The sequence below is a fragment of the Gallus gallus genome, chromosome 6 (assembly GCF_016699485.2).
Source record: "Gallus gallus isolate bGalGal1 chromosome 6, bGalGal1.mat.broiler.GRCg7b, whole genome shotgun sequence".
In the NCBI taxonomy this organism is placed as follows: domain Eukaryota; kingdom Metazoa; phylum Chordata; class Aves; order Galliformes; family Phasianidae; genus Gallus; species Gallus gallus.
The window spans coordinates 35,101,205-35,123,230 of record NC_052537.1 but is presented as its reverse complement, the minus strand read 5'-3'; the positions used below and the strand labels follow the sequence as shown (position 1 = coordinate 35,123,230).

Genomic DNA, 22,026 nt, shown 5'->3' with positions numbered 1-22,026 from the left:
TGTGCTAACACAATCAATTAAACTGCAGCAGTTGTAGCCCAGAAAGCAAACCTCTGAACAGATGTAACACTGACAATACTCAAGAAGACTGGCCTAATCATAGCATTTATTGGCTCACTTCCACTGAAATTTAATCATGTCCAAAAGCTATGTTAAAATTGGTCTAATATCTGCGATTAACAATTACTGTACCTGCTTAGATAATGAAGATGCATGTATGCAGCTGAAACCCATTAATAACAACTTCCTAATGATGCATTGGATTAAAGTTTCACCAGCATTTTTCTCACTCACTAGACGTGAAAACAATTATTAGCAGGGACAGAAAATTATTAAGTTCCATACCAGAGGCACTCCCATTAATATCTTCCTAATGACAGATGCAACTTAGCCCTACATAACAGTGCAATAGACAACACTGCCATTACTCGATTCTTAAACATCTCGATGCAATACATCAGGAAGCGTAATAAAAACCCCCAAACTCCTCTAGCATTATATTTTAATTGTATTTGAAGATCTTGACATGTTTGTATCTTCAGTGGAAACACAATTTCACATGTAGCAGGGTCTTGTGAAATACACAGAGTACATAAGAAGCCTTTATTTACTTCTGATTGGTTCCACAGGGTTAAGTCATATATTGCTCCAATATCATCTATAAATGAGTAATTGTTCAAAGTACTTCAGTTCCCACTGCTGACCTTTGACATTAATTTTCTCCCTTCAGAATAGGCAACAATTCGCCGCTTTCTTTTAGTTCCTGTAAAGAAATACACCCAACAATTAGTCACTACATACGTTTCGTGATCACACTTGCACGATTTCAATAGGGACAGTTTACAGATCAATTCAGTAAGCATTAAGGGGATGAAGCAGATGACCCACTAGAGGTCCCTCTAGACCAAGACTCTTTAAAGTTCGTAATGCAGTCTTTTAATTCTATTTTGTACCCACCAAGTCAAAGAGGAAACTTAATTAGGGAAAAGATAAGTCTTCAAAACAATTAATTGTTATCAACTTTACCAGGTAAATCCCCTAGTATATGCCCTCCTAGATACACCTAAGCATATGCAGAATTTTACATCCAAAATGCTTCCCACAAAATGAAAAGAACTACCATGCACTGACAGACCTTGTTAGTTACTAGCACACACTGTAACAAGACAGAGAGAGATTTGTGAGTTACAACTAAGAGCTACTTGCCCATATCATCCGTGTGGTTTAATTCAAATTTTAAGGCTTTCACTTATCAGACAGAGAAAACCATGAGATGGTTTTAAAATAACATATATACTCCACAGTATATATTCTTTTCCTACATCTCAAGAGAAACAGCTCTCAGTTTTATTTCATATTATGCTATATAATAAAATGCATTTTAAAGGGCTGACAACATTCATCTACCCATACAATTTACTGAGAACCAGCAATGCAAACAGACAACTTATATTTAAATGCCACTGAGAGAAGTATTCCACAGCATCTCTGCAATGCCCAAGACTATACTTACTGATCACTGAAATCTCCCACACACTTGTTAAATAAATAAAATTAAAGTAATCTATATAATTTAAGTAATACCAGTATTTTTAGAACTAAATGAGATTTATTGATTGCATCTTCCCAAGAGTTGCAGTGTCTGAGGAATTGGCTATAAAACATTCAGACAAGAATGGGCTCAAGAGTATTTGGGGTTTAGAACACTGTGGCTGCTGTTACAAAAATCAAAAACCACAGTAACAGATGCAGATCTATTTTTGTTGCTTCAGGCTTTGTTCAAACAACTACAATAAACTTTACTTTTTTCTAGGAATGAGACTGTTTGCTCGGAAAAAATGTCTCACCCACCTTATTTGAGAAAAGCAATGTCAGAAGTAAAACAAAGAAGAGAAACCTGTAAAAATACACCTACAGGGTAAAAATGGTCTTTACAGTAACAGTAATTGACTGCTGTCAAGAAAATACATTTCACTGCTAAATCTTGGCATATGAGAATGCTAGAGATTTAGAGCTCCTTTCAAGCGTATGTTGAGCTAATGGAAGTCACAGTAAAAGCAACCAAGCCATTCAGTTCCAAGATCACGGGCCACTATGCAGGAATTTCTGTATGTTATGGGCAGAAAACATTTTTACAGTGTTAAACAAGTGGTAAATTTACATCTCAAGGTTCTCCCATTCTTACCTTAACAATATCCAACCCTCCAACAAGTTCACCTTTCACGTATAACTGAGGATATGTTGGCCAGTTTGAATAGGTTTTTAATCCTTGCCGCACCTAAGAGAAACAATTTTAAATGTAAACTTCAACTTCAGTAGAAGTAACAATGAATTCCACAACAACGGAAATACTTAATTACCTCTTCATCCTCCAGTATGTCAAATGTCTCATAATCAACACTAGAAAGAGAAAAAAGAGATTGTAAAAGGAGAGAAGAAAGTCAGCTCCTTAGGCATGAAGAACTAATATTAACAAGTCTAGTTCCAGAGCCAGCTTCTCAGTGCACAGATAACAGCACAATGTGCTACAAAATTAAGCTGCGTGGTCAATGCTCTAATTGATTGAGTGTGTTCAAAGCAATTCTGTTCAGTATTAGCTTAAAAAAGACATACTTTGGAAGTTTTTACTGAAGAGTCATCCCACTACGGTTACTTCATGTATTACTTGTAAAAAAAAAAGACAGTATAAATCTGAGTTCTGACTGATTTGTGCTCCGAGTTGTGTCATTCTTCAGTAACTGGGAAGTATGCAGATTCCATCAGGTGGATAGAGTCAATGAGAAGGAATTGCAATTTGAATAACTACAACTTATTTCCATGCTGTGCATAGATATATACAGTTTTCTAGTTGTCTGGTATCTAAACTAGATGTTAGAATGAGGTTTTTCTTTTATCAAGACAACTGTTTAGCCTCAAACTAGAAGTACACATGAAACATGAGTTTATTCAAAGAAAGATGATACTAATCTCTCTCACTACAAAAGGAACTGCTTTGAAGAAGAAAATTGAGACTATGTGAGAGGCTCCAAGATTAAGAGAGCTGATCAAGAGGGATTTCTAAGAGGAGCTGCTTAGCAGAATGGAAGGATTTCTTTAATGTCAACAGCAAAAAAATAAAATCATCCACTGTTGCAATAATCTGTTTAATCAGAACAAGACAATCACTATGAAGTAGTGCTGAAGCAGTGTAATATCTGACCATATTTGACATTGTGTCAAATGAAAGTAGTAGGGATTTATCCTATGGGTTTTACACAGGGATACTTAGATACTTCTGAACAAAATAACAACATCCTGGGAAGTTTTCCACTACTGTATATCCTGTTAAATCAAAACTAGCTTCCTAAATTAATTCAAAATTTACCTACCCAGTATTGTTTATGATTTCTATAATTTGCTTGCTGAATCCACACCTTGCAGTCTGGAAGGCAAAAAACACGTTTAAACATTTCTGCTATATTTGATCCTCCAAATTCCAGCTCAGGTTACACCATAGCTGCTATGAATTTGTTGCTAGTGAAACCTTACTGGATGAGCAGTACCACGAATCCCTTATTGGTGATTTAACTCCACCGTTAGCTCAAGCAAAACCAAAGCACGTAAAGCAACTTGTTCAAACTCTTCCCTTCTTGAGGCAAGACAGGTTTTAACAGGGGACAGAAATGCATCTGTTTAAAAAAGCAAAGCCCAAATAGCCCATCACAAAATCATAGGACTGCTTAAGTTGGAAGGGACCTTTAAAGGTCATCTAGTTCGATTCCCCTGCAATGAACAGGGACTCCTACAGCTCAATCAGAAAGTTCTGGGCGCCATCCAGTCTGACCTGCTGGCCGTGCTTCTTTGGATGCAGCCCAGGCTACAGCTGGTTTTAGGGCTGCTAGGGCACATTACTGGCTCATGTCCAGGCACCATCCAACAGCACCTCCAGGTCCTTTTTGGCAGGGCTCTGCTCTATCCTTACATCACCCAGCTTGTATTGATAGTGGGATTGCCATGACCCAGGTGCAAGACCCTGCAGTTGGCTTTACTGAATCTCATGAGATTCTCCTGGACCCACTGCACAGCCTAAATCTCTTTGGATGGCATCACTACCACTGCTTCAGTGAGTCAGCATAACCCACAGGGTTCCAGTGGCTATGAAACAGCTTAGAAAAACACTCTCACAAGTATCTCTTCTAAATAGATCTAGAAGGTTTAGGGAGTAAATGAGAAAATGAAACAGAAAGACAAATCACATGAATGAGATCAGCCCCCCATCCCTATCACTTCTAAATAAAATACATATATACAACCAGTAACTATAATTATTGCTTAGAGCACACAGAGTACATTCTAATACTCCAATGAAAAGTTTAAGCTAGGTGCCAGTAAGTCATTTTGACAGGAAGAACTGCAGCACCTTCCTGTTCAATAAGATACAATTTATCCCATGGTTATTTTGTTTGAGTATGCAACACAAAGAAACAGACGGAACTTTTGGTTGACAGTCATTTGCTACTATTTTAAACCTAACTGCTCACAGTTAGCTGTCTTTAATCACTATCTTTATTTCATTGAGCAAGGTAATTAATCTCAGCTTTTTGTCAAATGCGGTTATGAAAGCATAATAAAAATCAGAGAAATTGAAAAGGATAGGGCATCCAATCCAATTAGGTCAAGAGAGGGAAATTCCTAAGAACATCTAGTCAAAGCTGAAGTGTCAAGTAACAGTAAAGTGTATGCTCCAAGTAGGACAGATATTAGCCACAGCATTCTGAACATCAGAAGAAAATCCATTATCTGTGAACACAATCAATAAGCCCAGACCAAAATGACACACACACTTCTTCCATTCATTCCTGCATTGCAGATCAATTGACAGATGTCACTACAACCAGGGAATTTCATGCCTGGTCTGTAAAAATGCAATCAGCATTTCAGCAATAAATATTTCAACCTGATAAAACACAGACTGCTCTTCTGTTTTGTACAGAAGCAAGACATACAAAGAAGACAACTTCCCAGGACCACTGATTTTTATTAAGCAAGGGAAAGAAGGTAACTTGCTGCTTAAATGTTGCAGAATACTTTTGCAATCTTACCTGTTTGTTTCCCTTCATAAAAAGCATTACAGGAGCTTTGTTTATCAAGCTTTTAAGCCTATAGGAAGGATGGAACAGGAAGACAAAACAGCTCAGTTATTATCCAAGTGGAAAGATACCAACTTATAGCTTTATCAAATGCATTTAAAGCAGCGCTATGAACACTTCCATTTATTTTGTTTACAGTAATGCCAGTCAATAAAACTGAATAACCTTGTTACTTTTAGGCAATAATTTACATTTCTAGACTGATCTTTAGGTATTAAGCAACAAATTTAGGAAAAACATTCTTTTAAGATACTTCTAACAGAGTATCTTTATTTTGTCATATATTGATTTGCACATACTGAATGCAATATAATGCTTCTTATTCTCCATGTAAGACAGTCTTCTGTAGAGTAAGAGCCATCCACAGTGTCTATAAGTCATACAATCACCAAAGACAAACCACTACTAAAATTCAGGAATGGGTCCATTTTGCCCCATTGTGCCCTGGTTGCTTCTGGTTCACCCACATTAGACAGTCTCAGTCTTTCTTACTCCTTTTAGGAAATGTGCTCTGTGACAGTTGATGGGAAGAACTAGCTAACCCTCTTGTCCAGCTGTTTCCTGCTAACAGCATATTACCTTCTATAGAATGTGTGGCAGGTGGTCATTTTCTCCAAAATGTCACTTCGCACTGCTTACGCAAAATGATCCCAGACCACAGAATCCAGGATCTCCACAAAATAAAAGGAAATCAAATTCTGTTGGTGACCTACAGAGTGTTTGCATACAAAACTAAAACCAACAACTTGCCTCTAGCATAACGAACAACAAGTACACTAACTGCTAGAGCAACTTCCCCTAGCAAGGGATCTGTTCCTAGAAAGCAAGCTGATTTCCAGAGTCCATTTTCCAGGCCAATTTCAAAGAAGTTGCAGTTCACTGATGGGAAGAGATCAAACACTGAGTAAAGGTATATAATTGAGTACTAAATAGATTCTACTACCAATTTCCTTTGTTTTATTAAGTCTTAGGAGCATCTGACCAGGTAGCTCACAGGGTTTTTCCTATGATTAACTGATAGCATGAATGTAGTCTGAAAGTCTCCCATAATTAAGTGTGAGGTTAGCTACAAAGAATAATAAATGCATGTCATAGTACTGAACTTCCCAGTTATCAAACAAAAACACAGCTCAAAAACACTGCATGATATCCAGCTAAAAAAACACCTACTAAATGATGAAGAACAAACCAGGCAATGAGAAGTAGATTGCAACTCATAGGGTAAGTTTTTAGCCAGGTTGCTTTCAGGTCATTTCTACATCAACATTTGATAAAATTGGAAAAGACTTCACAGCTGTTTGAAAGCTGATGCTGCTCCTTTACAGAGATACCTGCGATACCACACATTAGATAAGTGCAGGACACTGCAAATTAGCTTATCTACCCCAAGAAGACTAAGCAAAGCAAAAATCAGGTATGAATTCGATGAAGTTGCAAGCTATCCAAGTTTGCAGAATGAATAAGAGACTAGAGGAAGATTTCTACAATCAGTTTTATAAAAATAACACTGAAATAATGTAACTTTTAGTTATAATTTAATCTCAAACTGCAGCAGGTAAGTTTTTTGTGGTCTTGATGAGACAATTTACAAATTACCTTACTAGAGCAACAATATGTGAACCTCTACCACATTTCAATTGAAAAGAGAATTCAAAACTATACAAGTGCCCAAGTGCACTTCATTCACGCAACAAAATGGTTTGCATTAAATTAGTTCTCTGCTGGGATGATAAAGGAGAAAGAACCAGAAGCAGTCTTATCTGGTAGTTTGCAAAGCTCACTCTTACCGTCTTCATCCAACAAGTGGGAAATCTATGCTTACATATTTGCCTTCAAGGCACAGGCTGTCCTCCTGGTAAATCACCCTGTTTGCATGTCTTAACAGCACTATCCACATAAACTAGAAAAAAAGCCACACATCCTAGCATCTTCTCCAACAGAATGACCTCTCAGATGTCTGGAGCTGCACTGCCTGGGGCATGTCAGAATTTCAAACAGGTGCAAACCTTCAAATGGGAAGGTTAAAGGAGGACAAATTGGTTTCCAGATATTACATCTGATTCAGGATGCTGCATTTCCTACTGATGTAGCATATGTTCATGTGACCAAGGTGAGAGAAAACATGAACTGAAGGACATGAACAATCAAGAAAAATGAGAGAAACCTGAGGTTTTTTGCATACATTAACATCACGAAGTTTATGCCAAATAAAGATAGCGTAAGTTATTAGTGTGCTCAGAAGAGGATTTTCATAGTTATCTTTAAAGAATGATTTCTTAAAATCTGCTACCATAAAACAGTACAAGCAAAGTCTGTAAGAACAGTACAGCTTAGTACTTTTATACAGAAATGATGCTTACTACATAGAAAACAGAACACATTAAACAGCTTGAAAACAGCAGGAATACTGTAATTAGAAGAAAACGTTGAGTTCTTGAGCAGTTTGGTCTAATGGAAGATGTCCCTGTCCACGACAAGGAGTTTGGAACTAGATGGCCCTTAAAGATGATCTTTCCAATTTAAACTATTCCGAGATTCTATGATTATCATCTAATAAAATCAAAAAATACCTATTTGTATAGGGAGTGTATAAAAGCATTCACCTGTAAAATTGAAAAGAGAGAACACCTCGAAAATCAACCCCCTTAAAATAGTGACATAATACATCATACCTGTCCTCTAACTTCTGTGCCTTCGGACAGACTGTGTCCAGTTCTCCAGAAGCCTCAAGTTCCTAGGGAGACAGGGGAGGAGAAAAACCAGATGTAAAACCAAGAGAAGCCAAAACCATACACTTCTCACAATCACCAGAACTAGAAATTTCTGAGTTTCTAACCTTGATAATATCAAGTCCACCTATTAGCTCTCCAGCTACATACAACTGTGGATAAGTTGGCCAATTAGAGTATGTTTTCAGCCCCTGACGAACTTCTTCATCAGAAAAAATATCAAAACTGCTAAATGAAATACCGTGTTTGTTCAGTATCTCCACCATCTGTTTGCTGAAACCTGCAAAAAAGAAGAATTATACAGAATTTAAGCACAGTACTCCCATATCCATGGGAAACTTTATTCAATAAAAATACACGATTTTCTATTAATAACCTCAAACATTACAAAAGAGGAAAAAGCATATTTACCACTGGGATTACAAAACCTAAGTACATGGACAGCTTGCTAAGTCAGGAACTTCAGTACATGCAGAGCCATCCAATAGCCTCCACATACACGTCTGTTGTTCCAACATACAACTAAAGCAATATTAAATGGATTCACTTATTCTGCCTCCTCCAGTCCTTCTCCCGTCAGCTCTCAAAGAAAAGCTGCTTTATTAGTAGAACACCTTCAGTAGCCTTCATTTGAACCCTCTGCTTGCATATCATTTTCTTTGTCACTTCTTCCTCCAGTTCTTCTACACCAAAAGGAGATGAAGTTGACAAAAAAAGCAGGAATCAGGATTCAAACTCACTATTATTTCACTACTTAAACTTAGAAACTTGAATTTAATTTATCTATTACTCATAATTTAACTTAAGAAAAAATTTAACTTAGAAACTTGGTTATTACAATGTCTGGGCTTTTATTTTGTTTTTAACATTTTTGCTTTCAGAGTATATCCTTTCCTACTTCGTGGTAAGAGGCACATTCCTTCTGGTCTTTTTAAACCCTACATTCATGAGCACATTACGTTATTATCCCTGTGACACGTGCATAATATGCTTTGTTTTCTTTTCAGGACATGAAGCCATGCTCTGATAGCACCTTTTCAGAAGAACATTAAGCACTGGCTATTATAATACAAACGTTCAGATATTACAAATTTTTGCAGCCAACCACAGGGGGGGAAAAACAAACCTCTCCCTTCTGTACTTAACAATACTTTTCCTAAGAAAATCATCACTTTATATGTAGAAAGCCACATGCATGACAGTTCTAGCATTCGAAAACTCATCCAAACCATCTTAAACTTGAAGAAAATCAATACAAAAATTCATTTCCCAAATAATTCTCTTATTAAAATGAAACAATAAATTCATATTTTTAGAAGATTCTCTTTAAAATTGCTCTCCATTAAAATGCTTCAAAATTATTTTAAAACAAAACAAACAGTCACACTACTCAGGCTGTATCCTTCCATCAACAGGCCCATTCTTTACAAGCTAATCTGAAAAGAAGCCTTAGAAATGGATGCTCAAAGCCATCATCATCCATTTAACACTTCACCACACAGAGCACAGGTGCTCTGCAGAAGACATCAGCCCAGCAGATGTTTCCCCCATCCCTGGAGGCATTCAAGGCCAGGCTGGATGTGGTTCTGGGCAGCCTGGTCTGCTGGTTGGTGACCCTGCACAAAGCAGGGGGTTGGAACTGGATGGTCATTGTGGTCCTTTTCAACCCAGGCCATTCTAGGATTCATTCTATTGTGGATATTTACTCCATAAAGAAAGTGGATGAGAAGACAACTGCAGTAATTACAGCACAAGGATGTCTAGCACTTGATCATTAGGAATGACAATCAAAACTCCACTCACGACCCCACTGTTCCTCTGTTTGCCCTGCTATGAAAACTGCTAAATACAGAACAACAACACTGAAATGTTCTGCAGCTCTGCTTCCTTTCTAACACATGGTCTTTATCCTAAATATTCCAACACCTCCTGCAGTTGCCCTCATGCTCGTCCCTTCTAATGACATACATCCTCCTACATAACTTGTAGGGCTTGCTAAAGTAATCCACAAGAAGTTGCCCATAAAACAATATGATAATGTATGTTTTATATCTTTGCCAACTCATTCTGCTTCAGAGCCAAATGCCCTTGCAATTCCACCAATTCCCTAAAAGAATTCCAACAAACGCTGTGCAGACAAATGAAAACCTCCATACAAGTGTTAAAAAAAAAAGACAATGCTTAAAGGCTTTAATAAAGGAAAAAAAGAAATAAAGAAGCTTTAAATGGGAAAAAAAGAATCAGAGGGCCATACAAAAGTAACCTTTGATTTCAGCTCACACGACCACCTATTAGTTTTTGAAATATAGATTTTTACTATAGCTTTCTGCAGTTTTCACGATCTGGAATTTATTGAGATATGAAATGGCAGTGTTTATATGTATGGCATCTAAGTTGCTTTTCTTTCTACAACTGAAGTGTTAAGTTCATGTACAGCCTGAAGTAAAACACAGATTCTGATTTTTTTTCATCCATCTGGGAGTTCATTAGTAAACAGCTAAAGGCCGACTGCTGATGGTTATTCCATCACCAATGCATTAACTCATTTCTACTGTAAGAGACGGGGCGGGGGGAAGCTTTATTTTAGCTGTAGGCAATTACATGCAAACTAGGAAGATTGATTGGTTGTGTTTCATTTTGAAGGGTTATGGTAGCAGCCTGGAAGTGTTATGCTTTGGGACAAAGTGTCAGAACAGCTTTAGTTCTGTAACAAAAGATTGAGGCTGAATTTCTGAAGAAATACTACACAAGCATCACGAGTAATAATTAAACTGCAAACAAAACACTTTAAGCAATTATCTGGAAAATCACAAGTGCCACTCCAGCTACTGCAGTGATAAAAACAGCCTAAATAAACGACTTCATCAATGAAGCAAACAAATACTTCCACAGGCCAAAAGAATCTAATGAAACAACACAACATACATAGCAATCACACACAGTTGCCAATAAGCACTCAGCCTTGCTTTACACTATGCTTAGCTGGCTTTTCCAGTGAGGAAATCACAAAGTACAGAAGATCTCAAAATCCACTGATGGATGGGGATCCCCCCCCCCCCCCCCTTGCTCACCAACTGCATGAAAGACATCTGGTCTATTCTTTGTATCAAATTGATATACATCACAAATGTCTTCTTTCAACAGACATGGCTCCTTTTATTCAATTATATTTACATTATTTCTACTGCTGTTATAGCAGATCTATATTATCCTTGACAAAGTGTAACATTATCTCACCTTGAAAAAGGCTTTGTCTACTCCAGGATGTGAAAGCCAACTTACTGACATCTCCCAGCTACTGCCAGGAGCTATCAAAGCAGTCTAAAGCAAGTATATTTAATTACAAAATTAAGAGCTGTAAATTCAGATTATTTTCTATTGCACTACGTTTTAATACATACATTTATTTAGGCAAGGACCTCCTGTGCATTTTTCAGGTTTGAGGAAATACCTACTTTATCATGTTAATGCAAGGCAAGTGAGCCTGCATTATGCCCTTAATCTGCTTTCTATACTGGGTTTATACCAAAGTAGCAATCCTTAGCTTTGATGTCTAGAAATGTCTTTTTGGTTTGTGCTTCTGTGTTTTTTATTTAGCCTTACAACTCTCCACCAACAACTTTAACACACAAAAATCCACAAGGGGCCTTCTTTCTCCCTACCCAGAAGATCTGCCTGGCATCCTGCTCACTGCCCTCTGGGAAACCAGCTGTTCACCCAGCAGCACCAGCACAGAAGGTCCACTTGCAGCACTGCTACATCCACCTCCACCCCAGCTAAATCCAAAGCACACATCTGAATAACCTAGGCTGCGGGCACCTCTGATGTATACACAGATATATGGAGCTTGTCAGGGCAGTACCCTATTATGTAGTTATTACAGGACATATCAATATTTGCATTTCACAAATCTACTTCAAAATAAGCCAAAATTCCAATTCCTAAAGAAAACAACCTGTAATTCCCATGACCACATGAAACTTTCAGGCACCTGCAGTTACACTGTTACATAGCACAAAACTACAGATACATAGATGCAACTTCAGCAGCTCACACACACAACTGTTACAATCCCAAATACACAACAGCACAATGAACGTGGAAGCTTTGAAATCTGAGGTTGTTCCTCAAACTATTCCTGCTGAAGTGATACTGGCACTTGTTCATGCAGTAAGAAAAGATGCACACAAGCCATACAAGTGCCTGGGCTGAGTTGCCAGGCTTCTCCTGCCTTGCCCAGCAGCACTCATCTCTGCAGCACGTGGTCCAGGCTGACACACACCTGACATGTCACTACTTCTCTTTCAAATATTGTTTCCTGACTTTTACATACAAGTTTTCCTTCTCAAAAAGGGCACCAAGAACTGTACTAAACTCCCTCCAATTACCAGCATTTGACAGACAGACAGTTCTTCTCCTGCCCAACGCACAGTGTCAGCTTCTCCCTGTAATTCCATCCCAATAGGCCCAAGCAGTAGATTCACTGTCGCTGCCACTCTGCTCAGCTCCCTCGTCTGTCAAGCACAGGTCACGACCTAAAGCTACCTGAACTTAATGAAAAGACTCTTATTTACTCTATGGACCCAATCCTCGATTTCAATAAGCAGTGCTACAGACTCTTCTCCCGAAATATAAACAGCTAACCTGTAACATGCTGCCTGCACAGATACAATGCGAAATAGCAGAGGCTGTTTTGCAAGTCACATAGCACAAGTCTGTATTATCTTCACCAAATCAGTGTGCTCCTATTTGCATCTTTCCACATTTAAGTGAACGGACAGTGTGTGTAAAGTCAGTTTCTTCTAGGTACTTGCACAGAATTGTACACAGTTTTTCTATTCAGTTTCTGGACACAGTCCAATGGAACAGGCAAGAAATGCTACAGAAGCTATCTGCATTTTAAACTTGTAAGCTAAATCCAATACTTAAACCATTATGAGATCTTCCATGTGTGGAAGATAAGCAGTGTTAGCACAACACAAGGATGTTTGGCAACTGATACCACATCCCTAACTCACCACACCATGCCACCTGCTCAGACCAAGCATTTGCGGGCTCCTGACTGGATACAAGAGGCACTTATGTGCCTCTGGGCAGCAGGTGTTGAGCCCTTAGCAACCACAACAGGGGTGGAGAGTTTCATGTAACAATTTAACTTTGAGCAGTTCTCTCTTCATTGGTTCTGTAAATATTTGCTCATTTCCAGCAGCTAAGTCTGTAAGGAGTTACTGTTTCTAATACTTTTCTGATTTTCCTGTTACACTCCTAAATCCCTTTTTGGTCCAGCAATATAGTTAGCACAACTTGCCTCACAGGAGGCATGCACACATAGCAAAGGAATCCAATCTTAGACACCTCAGCATCAGCTGCTTCACAAAAGGAACAGTAGACACTGCAATATTTAATCTCTAGACCAATATGGTGAGAGAACGGAGACAAGTCAATACAACTTCCCCCCCTTCCAATTGTTCTAACCTTTTGGTTTTATAATTTTATAATTAAAACATATCGCCACCATCCCCTGAATAAGACATTCTCAGTCATCACACTTCAAGTAAACATATGGGAGATAAATGATGAGGAATGGTTATTTTCCCATACCACATTTTGATCTGTGGCATCATTTGTTGGTTTGTTTTGTTTTGGGAGGTGTTGGTTTTTTTTCCCCACCAAGGTGGGATATGGGGCTTAGGGAACAGTTATGAATGAAAACAGCACAAAAACTAGAAGCTGAAAATTCACTCCATTAAGGTATGAAAGAAAAAGACTGGTGGGTTAGAAGCTGACTGACAACAGAGAACAAATTGAAGCTGTTATCCTAAGACCTGACCCCAAAAGACAGGCCAGGCAGAGCATCAGTATACTGAGCAGCAACTTCTTGAGACCACTTGAGTTGAAGGATGGCAGCTTCACAGCACCTAACCTTGCTTTTTAATATTTGTTTATCTGCTTTCCTACAGATCAACACTTTAAGTCAGCTGGGAATCAAGTGCTCTTAATTCCTGCACACTGTTTATAGAACTAGGCTTAAGTAAAAGCATTTCCACTGTAGCAGTCATGCTACTGTCTTTCAGTTTTAGCAGCAAGTGTAGTCTTCGTTTCTTTATCCAAAATGGCAACAGCGATTCTGTTAGTTAATTCTTGCTATTCCCTGAATTGAATCATTCCCTTCTGACTATCTGACGTTTTAACTGGTGAAATGATGCACAAAATACATAGTGACTGAACATGAGGAACATTTAAGGACAGCATCACATATATTCTTCTGACAGTACCTAATCTTTGTGATGCTGTTTCTAAAACTGAAGCAAACACACAGCAATTCTCTAGCTGTAGATAAGCAATACAGTAGTACCTCTATTAATGCTTCTAAGTATGCAAGATAGCATTGCAATATAACTCCACAGTACTGAGTAAATCTAAACAGTTGCCTAAAAACAGCACTGCCACATTGAACATGAACTTCAGAAAATCCTTACCACAGCGAGGTTCTTTTGGAGACCCTTTCATAAACAGCATGCAAGGGGCAGCATTGATGAGTTTCTTCAGACGCACATTAAGATCTTCTTTTGCATTGTCATTAGAGCCAGCAGAAACAGAAGTGCTGGACGCGTGGCGCTGGACTTTTTTGGTCAGCTCTGGGGCATGTGCACCATCTAATCTGTCAACTTTCTGAGAGTTCTAAGGAAGCCAAAATACAGGCTCATGTTAAAGGATTACATTTAGAATGTGTACTGTCACAAAAAAAATAGTAAAGCCACCATATAAAATACAGGTTTTCGGATGCACAGTGGATTAAGTGCATTGATCTGGCAGCCCATCTTTAGTTGCAGTAGACTCAAGACTCATACCATCTTGTGAGCTAGCTACTCTTAATGCTAGCAAAGCTTACTATTAAAAGAATGATAAAGGAACTAATAAGAGTTTTATCATCACAGGTAAATGTACCTCATAGAGACTTGTCATTTCTACCAGAAGACTTGAGTTTTTATTTTTTTCTTTTTTGTCATGTTGTAACACTATAGCTAGGGAACATCACTAAAGAAGTATGACAGCTAACAAAAACTTCTTAAGAATTCCAAAGCAATTAAGAAATGCCTGAAAAATTAGACAGAAAAATGCATACAGAAATGATTCTTAGATTCCTCTGGATAGATTAGATCAGACACACAAATGTTTCTTCACTGAGTTCTCACAAAGTTTCTGCTCTTCTAGCAGCATAAGAAGTGTACATATTAAAAGCTCATTTTCTTTTAAACCTATCTTCACTTACCTTAAAGAATAAGAACGTTGGAACAGAACTAATTTCATATTTTTCAGACACTTCAGGCACAGCTTCAGCTTCCAGCTGGAAAACAGCAACAAAGAGAGAAAAAAAACAGTTTTATTTTCATAATCTTCTTTCAAGCTTTATTGTGGATGTCAAACCTGTCTAAGATGTTCTTAGAGACATTTTATACATTTAAAAAGGAATTTGACGCAGAAGTTTGTGACATATTTGCATTTAAATGAGACTCACTGGCGTGTCATCCGCTGAGCCTACAGTGTCAAAACAGGTTCAGAGGTTTTTATTTTGTTGCACATTTCAAAAGATGCCTGGAGGCTGTGAAGAAAATTTTTGGTGCACTGGTGACCTAGTAAATTTTCAATCATATGCAGCTACTACTATATTGAAATCCATAAATCATTGACCCCAGTTATGTCATGATTACAGTGCTTATTTTCTGCCCACAGCAATCCTTGCTGTTTGCTCTATTGACTAATTTCAAGGGGCAGTACATCACAACTGACTTTTGCAGCCTTCTGCAAATTACAAAGCAAAAAGGAGTGTTTCTTCAATAAGCTACTGATGCCTACTAAATTTTATTTTTAACTCCTACAACACTACTGAGTACTGAGTGGAAAGCTTGTTTAGATTATTGGTTCTAATTTTATTCAGCCTTCAGAGACATGCCTCGAAATTATACAAGGTAGTAATTCACTACAAAAACATACCTTTTAATTGACTTAAATTGATGATTTGCTATGCATGGGCTAAAAGCTTACTTGAGTGACAAGTTACAGTACAAGACTTTAAGACACTTGCTCTACAGCTACTGCAGAGTTAACAGTAAAGAAAAAACAAGCGTTAATAGATATGTTTCAAGGAGAAACCTGTGATCCAGCACCTAGAAGAAAAAGCCTTTCAGTGTTATTCCACAATCCACACAGTGACAATTCAGGAGCAAGCACTGAGAGCTACTGACGAGCTCACTCCTGCCCACCCATCTGTCCTCACAGAGCTGTTTTAGAAATAACTGACAGTTCTCACTCAGCTGAAGGCAGCGAACCTTTCCGTGTTTGAGCATCACAACGTTTTGATTCATTCTAGCTCAGCAGGTTCTTAAGGAACTTCCTCAACACAGAAGCAACTCAATGGAGTAACTCAGAACTGTGAACTAAAAATCCTAAATAGATTCTAATTAGCTGTTGTCCTTTAAGTGGACAATGATTAAATGATATTTCCATAACAGCAATTTTTCTTTTTCAGTAAATTTGCCTACTTACCCAGTCACTTGTTTTCCACTCTAGTGGGGTCACACACAGATTTCACATTTCAGTATCTTGCTTATCTTGGTATCTCTTTTCAAAAGACTTTTTCTAACTGTTTCTCAACACAAAACAACTTAAGCAAGGCAAGGATCTCAGAACTAGGATATGCAGCAACTAAACTGAAGAATTACATTTGAAAAAATTTCAGCAATTATTGTCTTACAATTCTGAAGATCATTTCATCATGACTTGCTCTACTCTAGAACACTGTGGTTTCTGACTGGCAGGGTGCTGCCCTGCTCTTGATTAGCCATCCAGAACCATGTGATGAGCTAACAGGCTCCTGCCTGGGAAAAATCCAATCCTGGCTACTCTGGAACATAAACAGGAATTGCACAGAGATGGCTGTTCCATTACTCCCTGCCTCCATAATCATACAATCATCTCATTAACAACAAAAAGTTATTTTAAAATAAACAGCATGGTGTTGAAGTTCATTCATTTTCCCTTCCACATTTTTTCTCTAAGATGTACAGAAGATGTCACAAATATACAGCAGCTCTTTGATGTATCAACCACTTGGTGCTAACACTATCCTCATCTCAGAGTGACAATATTGCAGAAACATAAACTGTCTCCCCTTTAAACTTCAAGAAGATTGCTGTTCTTTTTATCTGAAGCACCAGACAAAATTAAGTATCAGTATGAATTCTAGGATCTATGTAGCTAACTATTATCATGAAAACAAACAAAAGGGGTAGCATGTTTCAAAAGGGCACTGTTTCTAAATTAATCTGAAATCCACAGATAAAATGATCATGCTGTAAAATTATGGCTGTACACAGAAGGGAAGGACTGATGTTGCAGCACAAATTTAAAAGCTTATTTGTATGATAAGTAGCTAATGGAAGACATCTCTTCATTGTATTTTAGTAAGCTTACATATTTTTTTCCTTTAAGTACAAAGATAAAATGAAGGTGCTGCCTATGGAGTATCAAGTTTAGCGATAAGAACTTAAAACTTTTATCCGACACATTTTTTTGATGCATCTTTTTCATATATTCAACTCTGCCTTCAAACAAGTCAAAACAGACCTTCAAAGACAGCTGCACTCACACTCTGCGACATGCCATTCACATATCAAACAGCAGCTCTCCTCTGTTCCTAACCCTCAGCTGCCCGGCCTTGAGGACTTACCTGCACAAATGTAACCTGCACGTGTTCCTTCGCTAGAGTGGCCATAACCTCATTCATTTGAGCACACTGGGGAGCCCATGGTGCCCAGAAGTGGACAACTACAAGTGCTCTATTAAAAGAAAAAAAAAAGTAACAGCATTTACTTTTAAATAACAATTATGCACTACAGAGGTTTAATTTGTCACAGATACATGTACACAAACCCATGTCTTCCTGGGAAGAAAATTGAGTAAGTGAAACTAGGAACATTTTCTACTACTTACAGAGAGGACAACTTTACTGCTTTTTCAGGAAACAGATTGACACCCAACACCTCTGTTAAGGCAATGCAGTAAAAAGAAAGATGTATTTTGATAGTAAAGAATCGTTCTATAGGAATGTCAGATAGCAGAAAGAACAAGCAGAAAGACTGGGGATGGGGTGAAGCTACAGGAGGCTACCCACGAAGCACAGGCAGGCCAAGCACTCGGAAACTATCCTGGAGCTGCAACTGCCCCATGCCTCCAGCCAGGCATGTCACCCCTCTATCCTGCAGATCACCCCACAGCCCTGAGCCCCAGCTCAGCTGCTTCACCATAGCCTTCTCCTCACAGAGCCACTGCTGTGCTGCCTCTTTGCTTTCCTATCAGAGAAAAATGATTACTTTTATTAAAGTCAACCGGGACTTTGCTAAAAATGCTGTATTCTTATGCTGAAATGCCATTTATTGCTTCAACTTCTTATTCCTCTTCAAGGTTTTCTTGAATCATAGAATCCTTAGAGTTGGAAGAGACCTCTGAGGGCCATCCAGTCCAACTCCCCTGTAGTTAACCAGGACACCAAGGCCTGACCTTGAAAGTCTCCAGAGATGGAACATCCACCACATCTCTGGGCAGCCTGTTCCAGTGCCTCACCACCCTCACTGTAAAAGACTTTTTCCTTATATCTAACCTAAATCTGCCCTGTTTGAACTTGAAACCATTTCTCCTTGTTCTATCGCCACAGACCCTGCTAAAAAGTCTGTTCCCTTCTTTTCTGTAGCTCCTCTTTAGATATTGACAGGCCGCTCTCAGGTCACTTTGCATCCTTCTCTTCTCCAGGCTGCACAGCCCCAGCTCTCTCAGCCTGTCCTCATAGGAGAGGTGTTCCATCCCTTGGATCATTTTTGTGGCCCTCCTCTGGACACGCTCCTACAGGTCTATGTCTCTCCTGTACTGAGAACTCCACATTCGGACACAGTGCTCCAGGTGATGCCCCACCAGCACAGAGCAGAGGGGTAGGATCACCTCCCTCACTCTGCTGGCCACTCTTCTTTTGATGCAGCCCAGGACACAATTGGCTTTCTGGGCTGCAAGGGTACAGTCCGGGCTCACATGCAGCTTCCCATCCAGTGTTTGGTATTAATCAAGCAGAGCATTTAGGAGGTTAGTCAGGTGTGTGAACAGAAATCCCATCAAATCAGGTACCACGTGGTACTTCCCATGAGCTTAACCCAACAAGCTCTGATGACAGTGACAAGATATTTGCATTTCATTTTCAACTCTGTTTACCAGGTTTCCTTAAGTCAAATACACCAGATAACAGGAGATAAAGAATACAAAAGGTGTACTATTTTTAATCTACCTGGATACAGAAATCATTAGAATGAGGCCCTAGAAGCCATTTAGTATCTTTCACCACCAAACAATGAAAGCTCACTATAAATTTCCATAGTCTTGCATGCAGCACAGCATTGGTACAGGAACAGACACTGTGTTACCTGAGCACATACTCTGAATACAAAGCTAAGCACAACTCAGATGCAGAAACACTGAATTCAAAAACCTAATTTTCCAAAGCAATTTTAGGAAACCTTGGTAGCAATGTAATAGGATATATTCTACCTCTGTGCCAGCGCCAGCCCTGCAAGCTGAAAGGCGAGTTTGAGAGCAGCTGGGCTGCCTGCCCTGGCCACCAGCTGCACCAGCTCCTCCAGCACCTTTGTGCCACTCCATGACTGAACACAGCCTTTGCATTTCACGGCCCACAACTGACACCAGCACTGAAATCCCAGTAGAGGCTTGTTTTAATGACTTACTCTTTACTTATAAATGGGATTTGATGGATGCTTCTTCTCCAAAAAAACCCAGATCATGTGTCACTGCTCAAAGTTAATTCTGAAACTCATTAATTCTGAAACTCTGTTTCAGCATGCAAACTTGTAATGCTCTTTTGGATGGAGTCTGTCCAGAGAGCAAAAGCAGGAGCAGAGGACAGCAGGGAACAGCACAGGCAGCTCGTGAAGCAGCTCTCTCTCCTCACAGCAGAGGTCTTTCAGAATCTCTACAGCTGTCAGCTCCTGTGGCCACACTTTGGTGAGACTTGAGCCACTGAAGCCTAACACCGCATAGCACATGCTGCAATCAACTTTTTTTGTTGATAAATTCATACTGTATTTAATTACACTGCCCTGTCAGTACCAGGACATTATAAACGAAGCTTGAAAAAAATGCAGAAGTAATTTAAAACAGTAAGCAAGGAAGAAAATCAGGAGTTAAGGAAACACATCAGTAGTTCTAAACAAAGTATTTCCTAGGTCCAATGAGGATATTTCTTAAGAAATTACCACTACCAAAAAAAAGAGAGGATAGTAACAAAAAGTGACAGCTTCTCCAAAAGCTTCTTCCTGTACCACTTCATGCTTCCTTTAAGAAACTTTTGCTTTCCTGCTTCACCATTTAAATGAATACTTAAAAATACAGTGACATCGTTAATTTTCAATTTCATTTTGGTGATCTAAACGTAGAAAGCTTATTAATATATAACTTCTTCAAAATTCTAATATCATCCAGAAATGACACAATTTTTTAAAAAATAAATAAATTCTATGACTGACCACCAAGTCCAACTGTCACTCCATCACCACGTCATGTTGTTAACAAAAGTCTGGATTTGTGGCATCTTAACAGTAACAAAAAAAAAAGCCAAATATTTCAAATCAAACAGAGGAAGGTAATTGTCAACACTATCAACTCAATGAAGAGCCAAAAAAAGTACACGTAAAAAAACTAAAACTATTAAAGAGAAAACTGACCTAAGTTCTGGGGATACAGGGAATGACAGCACTATGGGTGTATTTTTTTTGTTGTTGTTGTTGAGAATAACTTCAAAATATTGAGTTTGCTCCTGAAAATATTTTCATTTCAGCACGTGTATGCACATAGAAGCAGGTGTGTGTGTGAGAGTGGAATTCCCTTCCACATCCCCACTCAGCCCCTCTGCTGAAGGGTAATTCCAGAAAGAATGGGAAGTTGCTCATCAGGTTTCAAAGACTCTCCTTTCCTCCTCCCATAATCAAAGCATCTCAATGTTTCTTTAAACTGTCTTTAAGAACCTGAGGCTGGTAACTTCATTATTCCATCTACACCAGCAATTTCTTCAGTTTTCTCTCCTTCCATGTTTAGAGGCCACTGCTAACTCAGCAGCTAAATGGCATAGAAATGTTATTGACGCAGCAATTTCTTGTAACACACCACCTGAAATCCACTTAGATACAGACAGGTAATGAATTAAAGATGTTACAACAGTCACCACGCCTCTGCCTCCACAAACCAAGTGAAGCACATCACCAAGCCTGTGCTTCAGGAAGGCTCCCAAGGCCCTGCTCATCTCTGCCACTGTCAGACAGCAGCTCCTCCCTACCAAAGCCAACGCACTCTGTACTGAAGGACCAGCACTTAGGCCTTCTGACTCAGAACTGCCACTGAATGGTTTGAGTTGGAAGGGGTCTGTAAAGGCCACCTGGTCCCTGCAGTGAGCAGGGACACCCCCAGCTCTATCAAATGCTCAGAGTCCATCCCCTGCCCTAAGACCACCCTCACCTCTCTGTGCAGCCTCTGCCAATGCTTATCATAAAAAACTTTTTTCCTTATTCCCGGACTAAATATCCTCTTAGTTTTAAACCATTTCCCTTTGTTCTATCCCAACAGACTCCGATAAAGCGCTTGCCCCCTTCTTTCTCACAGCCCCCATCCAGACAGAGAGCCACTGCCCAGGGGCCACACAGCATTCCGAGGGGAAGGACCTGCTCCTCTCAGGGGTTCACACTACAGCCAACCGGCACGTCGAGCCCGAGGCCTGTTGAGGCCTCACCCGCCCACGGGCGCGGGGCCCTCTCCCCCTGGGGCCGCACCTCAGCGCCCGCCGCGGAGCCCTCCACCCTCGCTGTCCCAGGCCGCGCGCTGCAGGAGCCCTTCACGGCAGAACCTCCCGCTCCTTCCGCCCGCAGAACGCCGCCCCGCAACCCGGCCGGGCCTCACCGCTCCTTCTGCTGCAGCAGCTGCTGGAACTGCTCGGCGGAGCCCGCCACCACCACCTCCCCCGCCGCCATAGCCGCGCCGCAGGAAGGAGGAGCGGCGTGAGGTCACGTGGGGGCGCCGGCCGCGCAGGCGCAGACGGGGCCGCGCTGCTCGCGCAGGTG

General features: G+C 39.7%; 1 protein-coding gene across 2 annotated transcripts; it reads right to left on the bottom strand.

The window, feature by feature from the left end:
- Window positions 1-485: 485 nt before the first annotated feature.
- Window positions 486-21,950, bottom strand: GLRX3 (glutaredoxin 3). Of its 2 annotated transcripts, none has more exons than XM_046942966.1 (11): window positions 21,739-21,950; window positions 17,589-17,697; window positions 15,132-15,206; window positions 14,338-14,539; window positions 7,966-8,138; window positions 7,802-7,863; window positions 5,082-5,139; window positions 3,369-3,421; window positions 2,361-2,400; window positions 2,186-2,278; window positions 486-763 (listed from the first exon to the last, which is right to left on the bottom strand). In XM_046942966.1, exons 2-11 carry the CDS (start codon window positions 17,643-17,645, stop codon window positions 713-715), a joined length of 864 nt encoding a protein of 287 aa, XP_046798922.1. In that variant the 5' UTR covers window positions 17,646-17,697; window positions 21,739-21,950; the 3' UTR covers window positions 486-712. The 2 variants fall into 2 exon arrangements, with proteins under 2 accessions (XP_046798922.1, NP_001264313.2); NM_001277384.2 differs by having other exon boundaries at window positions 21,866-21,950.
- Window positions 21,951-22,026: the final 76 nt, after the last annotated feature.